This window comes from Carassius auratus, chromosome 20 (genome assembly GCF_003368295.1).
Source record: "Carassius auratus strain Wakin chromosome 20, ASM336829v1, whole genome shotgun sequence".
NCBI lineage: Eukaryota > Metazoa > Chordata > Actinopteri > Cypriniformes > Cyprinidae > Carassius > Carassius auratus.
Window position 1 is genome coordinate 220,122 of NC_039262.1, and position 12,343 is coordinate 232,464.

The following is a 12,343-nucleotide window of genomic DNA, read 5'->3' on the forward strand; positions in this document are numbered from 1 at the left end:
TATGAAACTATTGTGCTTAACATAGTTCTCAACACATCTATGCAAAAAAACAAAAAACAAAAAGAGACAGAGCACATAGTTTCAGCTCTGAAATAAACACAAGCATAAAGTGTAAGCCCTCTTAAACGCATCAGATCAGGTTCACAGGTGTTCCTACCAATAGTTCTTGTGCTTTGTGTAGCTAAAAGAACCCTCTCTGGGCCATGCACACCACACATGCTTGGCTCCAGGTCTGTTGTCTAAGCATCCACAGATGCAGCAGGAATATTTCATTAAGTGCTTTTGCCTTCTCAGGGTGAGGCGGCTGGGTATGCGCCTTGTAAACAGAGCAGGGAACAACAAAAGCACTTTGCTTTAATGAGCTGGAGTGTGTACGTGTATTGTTGTACTGTACAATTTCAGTGCGAGCCATGTGGAAACGCAGCTTCTCTGACACAAACGTGTGTATGGAAACACAAGCTTAACAATGGAAAAAGCTTCCTTCCACAACAACCACAATCATTATTGCCATCCGACAGCAGTCTAACGCAGTCGAGGTGCCTGGGCTGAATGGGCTGTTTGTTTAACTTGACACATGGTTCCACTTGAGTGCTGTTGATTGCTCACTAGTTTGTACCTCCTCCTCTGTTCACTAATTGCCTTCAATTGCTATTAACATGCGATGGCTTTGTGACTGAAGCCCATCATGGGCAGACAAGGTCAAAACTGAAAGTTTAAGGCAATGAAACGTCAGAGCACAAATGCACATCTCAGATTAATTTAGGCTGCAATTCACTGAAGCGTCAAAATAGGTCTTGTTTCACAACTCTTATACAATCACTTGGTCTCAGTCAAATGGACTGGTATGTAAAATGAAGACTTAATTAGGGCCGGGCAATATTCATTTTGAGGTGATTTTGTTGGCAACAGTGCTTTTCATGCCTTTTATTTGATTATTTCATTTTCTAAAGCATGCTTTATCTTACATCTCTGATGTAAACTTAACTAAATTTGACATGTACATAATTCTTAAATTCAAAAATGTTCAAGTAAGTCCCTGTGTGGCATTTTTCTTGTATTTATTTTTTATTTATTGTTTTAACAAACATATGTAGTTACATTTTTATTATTCCTAGTTGTTTTTATGTAATTTAATAAAAGAACCGTTGAAATCGTGTTGAAATTAATTTTCCTCTCCATTTTAGAACAAAATATTATAACATACATCTGTGATTACCTTTTGTGTCAACTGTAGTGACATAAGGCCTTGTTTAACTTGGTTCGGTGCTTGTCTTTCTTCATTTAGATTCCTCTGTCAGGCAATTAAGTGGTAATCAATAACAATAATGTAGTTTTCTCTAAATTCTCGATTAACTGACATTGATTGTAGTAGTTTAAGGACTTAATTCAGTTCAGACTGATTTTATGCAAGCATACATAAGCAAACTCGATGTGACGTTTTATTCTCAGTTTATTTTTGGTGTTGATTTTATTTTGCAAATGTGACCGAATTTGTTTCATTATTCGTCAAAAAAATCAACAGATTTGAATTTCTTACATTTTTTAGCACTGGTATTCTGTCATGTACTGTCCTAAAAATCTATTCCTACTCAGCAAATTAAATAGGTGGTTTCCATTAACACAACATTCATCACAAACACAATATTTTATTAGCACTATGTAATAAACAGAGACTAACAAATGAACAAATTTAATTCCATTCTTTCTAGTCCCAGTCTGTGGCTTCTCATTTCACCCTGAACATGTGGAAACATTCCTGGTTGACTGACCTCAGAACAGGCTGTGAAACCACCAGAGAAGTGAAGTGGTTTCATTGTCCCGCTCTGGGATTATGCAACTGAATGGCAACCCTTCCAGCAGCCATTGAGGGGGTATGGCCACCTGATACAAATCTAGCATTGCTGTGTATGTTTATATATCTGTGTGTAGTAGTAAGTGTTGTATGTGTCACTGTGATGTAAAACAGCATGATATGCAAGCTTTTTCCATCAAGCATGTTGTGAAAAGGTGAGCTAAATCAAGCGTTTAAGGTTTTGCTGGTTAGCACGACCATTTAGTTTCTGCAGAGTTTAAGTTATGGTGAATCTGTGAATTTCATAAAGAGAAATTAACCAGATTGTCCTAGATCTGGTTATGCCATCTGCATGTAAGCCTTGCATCTCACAATGACTCATATTATCACAGCTGTAAAAGCTTTTAACTATCTAAAGTATTTGTCTGAACAACAGAATAAGCATTGTAATAAGCCATGACTCATTTGTTTACATGTCACTTAACTCCATTACATAAATAATATAGGTTAACCCATCAGAGTTATGCTTAAACATTTTACATAGTCAGAGAGAGCCAGACAGAGAGAGATTTAGAATTCAGCAGGATGTGTTCACCGGATTTTGAAATTGATCCCCTGGGGGTTTGATGGCTGAGAGTCCGTAATGCCAAGCCCTGTTGCATAATTCAAATGTTCCTACTCCATAATCCCCAAACGCCTTTTACACTGTCAGCTAAAAATAGAGCAAACAAACAGAGGGTGACATTCAGTATTGACCTGGTTCCATAAGCGATTCACTGCCAAACAGAGCTTTTAGGCCTGGTTTCCCTGTGGCTGAGTACTGTCATATACTCACGTGCTCGACATGCTCTAAAGCTGCTCTATTGCGAAATGAGGCAAGATGGGCTGAATGTGCAGAGCAGCTGTTTAGATGGGAACACTAGATGATGATGTGTTTGCCAGGGCAGCAGATGGATCAGGCTGAGTGATATAATACAGACAAATTTAGATGCATTACGAGAAACCGCATGGTACTCTTATGGGTAAAAAAGTATCTCAGATAGATTGTTTAGTCTAAACCAGCTGTGAAAGTAACTGATGATAACAATGCGTTTGGCTTGAATGTGAAAAAAAAAAAAAAAAAAACTGCCGCAGATAAAGGCTGATGGATTCAGAGCAATTCTGAGCTGATGGCTGTGATTGTCAAGTATTATTGGAAATCAGCAGAGTGCAGAAATTCAGTTTGCATCGTTTATACAAGGTCACTGGCGTGGGCCTGTTGATACAGCTTTTATGGAGAAGAATGATATTCATGAGGCAAGAGTCAATAATGGCAGATCTGGCGATGCTGATGCATTATACATGACTGATATTTTAAGTGCAAGTCCACGGAAAGATCTCTATCTGGCCTCTTCCATCTAGGATATAATGATGCACGGAGAGTTGAAAATCGATAGATTTACAGAATGGTAATTCAAAGTGCTTTACATAAAAGGAAGTAAGATCACAACAATAAAACAAGGAATTTAAAAACTTTTGAAATTAAAAAAAAATTGATTTTGTGAATTTAAAACAGGAAAAAAATTATAATTTTTATATATAAAATACAGTGCAATCAGTTCGGACATAACACAGTTCTCATTTAATAAATGCACAGCTAAACAGATGTGTTTTGAGTCTAGATTTAAATGTGGCTAATGTTTTAGCACATCTGATCTCTTCTGAAAGCTGGTTCCAGCTGCGGGAAGCATAAGCTAAAAGCGGACTCGTTTCATGTGAACCTTTGGCATTTCTAACTGACTCGATCTGAGTGATCTGTTAGGTTTATATTCAGTAACCACATCTGCAATGTGTTTAGGTCCTAAGCCATTGAGTAATTAATAAACAAGTAAAAGTATTTTAAAATCAATTCTAAATATAACTGGAAGCCACTGTAAGGACCTGAGGACTGGTGTGATATGCCCAGATTTTCTGGATGAGGTGCAGCTGTCTAATATCTAATGTCTTCTTGGGAAGGCCAGTGAGGAGCCCATTACAATAGTCCACCCAGCTGGTGATACCCAAGGCATGAACAAGTTTCTCCAAGTCTTGACTGGAAACAAAACATAATTATTTTCTAGTGTTTTTGAGATTATAGTACAGGTGCATCTCAATAAATTAGAAATGTCATGGAAAAGTTCATTTATTTCAGTAATTCAACTCAAATTGTGAAACTTGTATATTAAATAAAATATACACTTAGTGTTATGCTCTCTTATACTCACATAATAACCTCTCCATTCTAAGTATGGCCTGTACCATTTAAGTACCATCCCAGAAAGGCCATCCCAGTCTTCCAGTCTCTCTAGAAGTATGTTATGATCGACAGTTTCAAACGCAGTACTAAGATCAAGTAAAATCATTTATTATCTTATTGAGCGCTGTCTCTGTGCTGGGAGTTTGGAAAAGTCCCAGAAAGAAGTGAGGCGCTCACCATTTCTAAGGTATTTGCTTCTAAACAGTTAAGCACACTTTTGAAAAAAGATGTGGGAAGTGTGTCAAGGTGCTGTACTATTTTTTTTCCAAAATTTTGCTATCAATTGCATCAAAAACAGACATAGTAACTTCTTTTTGAAATTGCGATCAAATCTGTCTGACCTCTGCATAAGTTGAGTATGTGCCAATCACCTTTATGATATTATTGATCTTATCAGAGAAGAAGAAGAAGAAACTCATTGCATTTACTGTCGGAGAGCATTTAACTGGAAATCTGATATGGGGGGTTTGTTAATGGATATGTTAATTTTTATAATGTTTGAGAAGAAGGTCTGGTTTGCTGCGGCTAGTTCCATATTGAAAACATGAAGGCTGTCTTTGTAGATGCTATAATGAATTTCAAGTTTCGTCAGGTGATTTTTGTCTGCCAGTCTTCTTACTGACTTTTATAGGAGCAATATCATCAATAACATTCTTAACCTTTGAGTTAAAGGAATCAAGGATGTCGACGGAGTCTGCAGAAATGCTTGGTTTTAAAGATATACCTTTCATAAAAGCTCACTAGTGTGAGAGAGATTGAGATTCAGTGGTAGCAGAGAATATTTATAATGCAATGCCTTTATCACAGCTTAGAATACTATGAAATATGTTGTGTGCCTTATTAGGATGCCACATCATCTCAAAGAAGGATTTATTTTAAACACTCAACTGACTTTATGAAGTGAGTTTGGAGTAAAAATATTTTATTAAATGTGGTAAAAAAAAAATATTGTTAGAATGAAATGTATATTCATAATATGTTTCAGTTGGATGTAATTCACAATACAGAAGGAAAATATCTAGTGCTACTAATTACATGATTTATAAATTATTAGGATGCATCTGAAGAAAATTTATTTTGTTTAAATATTTTGTTTAAATATTTTTACTGGAAAACATTTATTAAAACTATTTAAGAAGTCCATTTTACTGTGTAACAAGATTAATTAATATTTACAACTTGAAATGTGTAGAAATTAACATTTAGTAAGATGTATTATTTGGCTTATTGGATATAAAATTATAATCTGCTACCACATTGTGTGTTTTTTCTCCATAGGGGTACAATAGTGGTGGACAATGGAAAGCCAAGGACAAAGATGATTTATGGCTAACCTAAATTCAGAGTTACATAATGTTATGGAAGAAATGTCAGTGTCATCATCTGTAATGTAATACTAAATGCTGGAAAGAAGAAAAAAAAACTGTTAATTGGGCACTGGAGATAGCCAGAATCACAAAAGGTCACCCAGTGGTGCTTTGTAATGTGCTTATTTGCTCCAAGATGGCTTAGCTGTTCCCATGAGGGCCAGGGCGCTCACAGTTCCAATGTATGAAAGTGTGTGTGGTCCATACCAAACATAGCCCCCCATCTGCACTGTCAAACACCCAGATAAACAGAAGCGTCTACACGGCCACTTTAATCAAAACACATTACAGCTCCAGAAGCACTGACTACAGAAACCACTCATCAGGGCACAGTGGGAGTAGCCCACACACACATACACACCCCTGAAGGTCAGGGTGATTAGGAGAAGGGTGGGGGATGTAATCACCTGCACTGCAGTTAAGAGGACAAATCAAGGCAACGGCTAACCAAGGAATTGATGTGCTTGATTTGAGAGGGTAAGGATTTGTAGCATGCTACATGACGTCCTAGTATGCACGCCTGAACTTCAGAGTTCAGGTGTGGGTATGACCGTTCATACCAGTGCATGATGGACCAGGATAATGGTGCCAAAAGGCAAAATTTGAGAGAAAAGACTGGTGAGTTGTAACTGACCTGGGCCAAGCTTGGCAACTGCATATAGCAGGTCGTAGTTAATAACTGGTTTGGCCTCATCAATCTGTTGCCAGCCAACTGGAGGTGAGCCAGGAGGAGAGATGAGGAACTGCTTGGAAGGCTGGGGAGGAGCCAGGTGCAAATTGTCTCCTTCGGATGCTGGATTCTGCACCTAAGAGCCAGAGAGTGTGTTAGTCCAGGATGCAGTTAAACAAAGACCTGATTGGAACACTTGATGCTTGAATCAATCCAGTAAAAGTGACATGACATACAGCCAAGTATGGTGACCCATACTCAGAATTCGTGCTCTGCATTTAACCCATCCAAAGCACACATACACAGCATTGAACACACACCCAGAGCAGTGGGCAGACATTTTATGCTGTGGCACCTGGGGAGCAGTTATGTGTTTGGTGCCTTGCTCAAGGTCGTGGTATTGAAGGTGGAGAGAGCGCTGTACATTCACACCCCCACCTACAATTCCTGCCAGCCTGAGACTCCATCTCGCAACCTTTTGGATTACAATTCCGACTTTCTAACCATTAGGCCACGACTTCCAGATGTATATCATGTAGTCATTAGCAAATGTGACCCTGGACCACAAAACCAGTCATAAGTAGCATGGCTATATTTGTAGCAATAGTCAATACATTGTATGGGTCAAAATTATAACATTTTCTTTTATGCCAAAAATCATTTGGATATTAAGTAAAGATCTTGTTCCATGAAAATATTTTGTAAATTTCCTACTGTAAATATATAAAAACTTAATTTTTGATTAGTAATATGCATTGCTAAGGACCTAATTAGGAAAACTTTAAAGGCTATTTAATGAATATTTAGATTAAATTTTTTTTGAACCCTCAGATTCCAGATTTTCAAATAGTTGTGTCTCGGGCCAAATATTATCCATCCCAACAAACCATGGAAAGCTTATTTATATTTAGACATTCAAACGTTTATTGTTCAAACATTCTATCTATCTATCTATCTATCTATCTATCTATCTATCTATCTATCTATCTATCTATCTATCTATCTATCTATCTATCTATCTGTCTGTCTGTCTGTCTGTCTGTCTGTCTGTCTGTCTGTCTGTCTGTCCGTCCGTCCGTCCGTCCGTCCGTCCGTCCGTCCGTCCGTCCGTCCGTCCGTCCGTCCGTCCGTCCGTCCGTCCGTCTGTCTATCTATCTATCTGTGGTTCGTTCCTTCTGTCTATCCATAAAGCCTATAAATCATTAAACTTTAAAGTAAAAAAAGAAAAAAAAGAAAAAGGCTTTGTTAAAATGAGTTACATTAATGTCTTTGAATTTCAGTGTATTTTCATTCTACATCCTTTAAATTGCAATTCTATATTATGTTTCTCAGCTCAGTTCTGAATGGCAAATAACCCCGCTGCACTCATATTTTCAAGATATCCTTCTTTTGAACCCTCATTTTGCAACAATCATGTCAGCCTGATTTTGGTATTTACTCTGGTAAGAGGCTAATACCAGCTATCAGAATGCATCTATTTCAGAGCTGTCTGCTCCACCAGTGGATTCTGCCCTACTGGAGTTGTCTCATCCTGAATATGAGTTCATTCCCTGCTCACTGAGAAGGGTTAGAAAACCTGACATGATTAACAGAAGGATTAAGATACACATGATGCATAATAAAATGTACATAAAGAACAAACTCCCCAATCTCTTTCTATTGGTCTATAGTTTGTTCTATCAATTAAAAAAAATGTTTAAGCATGGCACTATAAAATGTTTGTCTTTTCTAGTAATTTGTTATTCCATTTGGTGCAAAGAAACTGCACACTTAGCAACATTTTATACTTTTTTTTTATATAACTCCAATTCAGATCTAATCGGACAGAAGCAGCATAATACTTGACAAATGCATAGTTTGTATCTTAACCTGTTGTCTACATGTCACTCCTAAATGTACTTTTTTATGGAAATGTACCCTTCTTAGAAATACAGAGATTATACAAATTTTGGGCAAATGAAGCCAGTTCTTACCTGGGCAAAGTAGAGTTTAAGTTTCTTTCCTCTGAAAGGTGTCTCGTGCAGCTCTATTCTAGCGCTGGCGGCTGCTTTGGGGTTACTGAAATTGATTCGTACACGACGGAAGCTCTTAAACTGCTGGAACGACACACCCTCATCGTACGCGAGGAAGAGCGCTTCGAACATTTCCTGAAAGACAAAAAATAAGGGATAAATATTTCAATTCTGTCCACTGGCAAATGTCAAAGCATGAATAATTCATATGTCTTCATAGAAGATAAAGAAAGTCGAGCAGGAATGTTTTTTTACTGTGCCAGAAACAAGCAAGACCTGTTCCACCAATATCAATCTTATCAGGACTGTGAGAGAACGATTGCAAATAATCTCGGCATATTGGTGACAGGATGAAAGTCATTATATTCTTTATGGGACATGGCAGGATTTGGACTAGGAACGCCTCACAGATCATCCAGTCAGCTCAGCCAGAACTGGATCGTTTTGGAGAGACAGATTGGCCGAGTCTGTTATGACACTTAATATTAATTTCCTGTGAAGGAGAGGAACTGATGAAAGCAATTATATCTGCAGCTTGTCTCTCAATTCAGTAATCGGTCCTGCTGGGTCTTGGTCACCCTTAGCACTCTCAGCCTCATCTGTTAAAGAGAGGACTTTCCCAAATCACATGTATTTACCTGCTTTCTAACCTTCACCATACAGACTTAAAAGGATTGTTCACCCCAAATGAAAATTCTGTCATAATTAATTACAATTCAAACAGTAGAGCATGGCACTAGAATGACCAGGTCATAATTTTGATTCCTAGGGAAAGCTACAACTGATAAAATGCAGACATTGAATGCAATAATATGTACATAAATGTATGCCAAATACATGAATGTAAATTTACTCACCCTTCACGTTTACTCAAAACCTGCATTTCTTTTTTGCTTTATATAGAACAAAAGATATTTTGAAATATGTCAAAATGAGGGTAAGTGATGAGAAATTTTTCCTTTTTGGGTGGACTATCTCTTTAAAACATGATGCTTATTGTTTTTGTAGTGATATAATGGCTTCTAATTAATTTTCAGTGCTTTAGAAAACCTCTGCAAACTTAAATCTTAGAGGTGAGGTCATTTCTGCCACTAGCAGCAAAATTGCAAATAAATAAATAAATACCTAAATACGTTTTTTTTAGGTGTGTGTGCATGTTTTAAAGCTTTTTAAATAGCTTATTAAATAAATAAAAGCATACTGTTATGAAACACTCTTTCAGAGTAGCATCTGAAACAGGATTGCTGGAACTGGAAAAGAAACACCTTAGACTGATTAGTACCCCCCCCCCCCCCCCCCCAAAAAAAAAAATCATCAAATGTACACAGGCTATCACATTCCTGATTTGATTGTTCAATTTAGTGAGGTATTAAATTGCATTATTTTCAGAGACCTGTTAAAACGGCTAACGTCTCAGTGTTGGGTTTGCTTTGCCTTTTAAAGGCATAGCACATACGCACTTGGAAGTGAGGCCAATGTGTACACCAAAAATAGGTATTCAACATGAAACCCTCAAATATGCCCTGAAATTCCAGCCAATCACTGGTGAAACACTTCAATATTATGACAAACATTAATCTAAAATATGAAATATGAAACACAAGAAGGTAGATGTGAAAATTATGTGACAGATGTGCTTTGTTTGTATTAGTAATCAAGTTCAGGTAGAGATGATGAAATCTGAAGGGTGAATAGTTTATACTTAAAATCCAACCAGCAAATAATATATTTCTTCCATCCAGCTCATATTTATTTTCATAAAACTCAAATGCGATTACATTTTAAGACTGCATGCTAAAAAAAGTACTGCTTTTATTCCTTTAAATAATCTCTAAAATGTACGGTTGTAAAAGCACTTGCATTTGTTGCAGCTTTGCAACTAGTCTCAGTTAACTAGAGTTCAAGACTGCTGACATCTTCTGATAAGTGTACAATTTCTTGCTTTTGATGAAAACATCTTCTATAAATTACTCTTCACTGTTAGTCACCAGAGATTTTGCTCAGTGCTTCCCAATACACAGAATCTAAAGTTGTCACTTTTAGCATCAGGAAATAGTTAATGTGCTCGATAAAAATGTCCAGAGAAGGGGGCAGATGAAAGATTAGAGCCGCTGGCTGGTACTCTCCTGCAGAGACAGATGGAGAGCTGTGGCTGTTTTCTTCCACAGCCTAAATTCGCCATACACCTTGTATCCTGTCACAATCTGTGAGAAACATCCAGCATATTCCTTCATCTTGGAGCCAAGAGTCAGCGTCTCTAGAGATGACAGCTGTGGATATGTCACGTCCACCGTGTGTCAGGACGGGCACTGACAGCTGGGCTCGTTCTGAATCACTCAGCAATGACAGGTGACACTAGATGAGTCCATGAGAGTTACGGTGCATATGTGCACATTTTCTATCCTGCAGATTTCTGACTCAGCACTTCCCTGAAGTTTTACAAGATGTCAAGTGCATCCAGAGCTAACTTGATGGTGTGTAAAATGCAGATCAAAGCACATTTGTCTGATCCACTGCACCTTGAAATTAGATCATTTACTACCGTCACAGCACTGTTGGTCACCAGCATATGTCGAGTTTTGGATGCTAATGTCCCTATCAGGCATCTTAACTAGCTTAACTGTAAGAAGACGGTGACTGCGAAAATCTAAAGTGATGAAACTATGGTGTGTGCTTTTTTACACTTTCATAGGTTTCACTTTATACTGTTTGAATTTATTTAAAAATGACAAAATTTTAAAGCTGAAATCTTAGATTTGTCTCATAGCAGAAAACCTGCTCTGTCTGTCGATGCGTTGTCAGTTTTCAATTTGGTCTGCGATTTGGTCTGCGTATTTTTCACTGCGTGAGAACATAAGTGTAGTGTGAGAGTGCCGTTGTTTGTCGGGAATAGCAACGGTAACTAAGGTGTGTGGTACTTGCGAACGGTCAATTCAGACCAGGTTTATTTCTACAAATATCCTCTAACACATCACCACTTTGAATGACATTTTTACATTTTTATGGTTGGTGTTTGCCCTTGCTGTCCACTGCCATGTTGGATGTGGATGTCAGGGTGTTGTTATTGGGCTTTTAATCACATTTCATATGATTGAAAAGATGCTCTGAGTGCTTGCTAAGTGAGGTTATTATTGGTTTCTGAAATATCATTCTTATTCTTAGCACAAACAGTGCAGGAAGAATTGCAAGGCGGAGTTTAACACTTACAGTTAGGAGTCTGATCATATCACTATAGTAGGCAATAATAGAGACATTTGCATTAACAAACACCAAAAATATACAATATCTGAATCACGTCCATGGAATGTGTTTGAAAATAAAACCTAATGGAAACATCAAGGTTATGGGCATCACTTTCTTCCTTGAGTATATGAGGCCTAATATGCAAATTAATAAGCAAACAAACGTAATATTTTAAACAAGGTGTTGGAGATAAATATAGCTGAAGTATTATTTTACTTTATTTCCACAGGTTACATAGTGTTATGCTCATTTCTGAGAGCCCTCAGCAGACATTTCAAAGCTAAGTATTTGTAGTGGAAATAAATCACATTCCTTTACAAAAATGGACACCATGAGATGAAGGGAGGCGGATGAAGGGTTATGTGCAGTGGAATATTTTGCCACTGGCTTTCTAAAAATATTACTGTATCTAATCATAAAAGGATCTGTGGAATGATATATTTTACATTTTCCAAAAAACAAAAAACAAAAAAAAAAAAACACCAGGACTTTGATGCATAGTGTTTTTTTTTCCATTCACAGTAAACACACACACACACACACACACACACACACATTAAGTATTAATTTATATCAATATTTACGTGGAGACTTTAAAATTGGATATTAGCAAATTGACAGGGCTGCTCTTCATTTACCACCACTTTGAGACACACAATTTAAAAACAGAAACAGCAGTTGGCTTTAAGTGGACCCATTTAAAGTGGTGGAAATGAACATTGATACCATCTGGTACTTGCTGGTATAAATGTCATGAGAATTATGTTGTAAAAGATAGTCTTGATCACAATGAAGCTCATACTATATGTCGATTAACATTTTTATTATTTTTGCTAATGTTAAAGCATCCCATTGACCTAAGTCACAGAAGACACAATATTTAACTCAATTCAAACTAAAAGCAAGGCTCTGCACCATCCTAGGCACATAGTAGTACAATATAATGTTGTTTTTGATGTATCTGCTCTGAGCACCATTTTGAGA

At 37.2% G+C, this 12,343-nt stretch overlaps 1 protein-coding gene across 2 annotated transcripts in view; it reads right to left on the reverse strand.

Moving 5' to 3' along the window:
- Window positions 1-12,343, reverse strand: part of LOC113120435 (calcipressin-2-like) — a 61,915-nt gene that overhangs the window by 8,290 nt on the left and 41,282 nt on the right. For both annotated transcript variants that reach the window (XM_026290241.1, XM_026290242.1), the window contains 2 exons: window positions 8,078-8,251; window positions 6,069-6,240 (listed from right to left, as the gene is read on the reverse strand). In XM_026290241.1, the coding sequence (XP_026146026.1) occupies window positions 6,069-6,240; window positions 8,078-8,251 (346 nt within the window). The remainder of the gene's footprint in view (window positions 1-6,068; window positions 6,241-8,077; window positions 8,252-12,343) is intronic.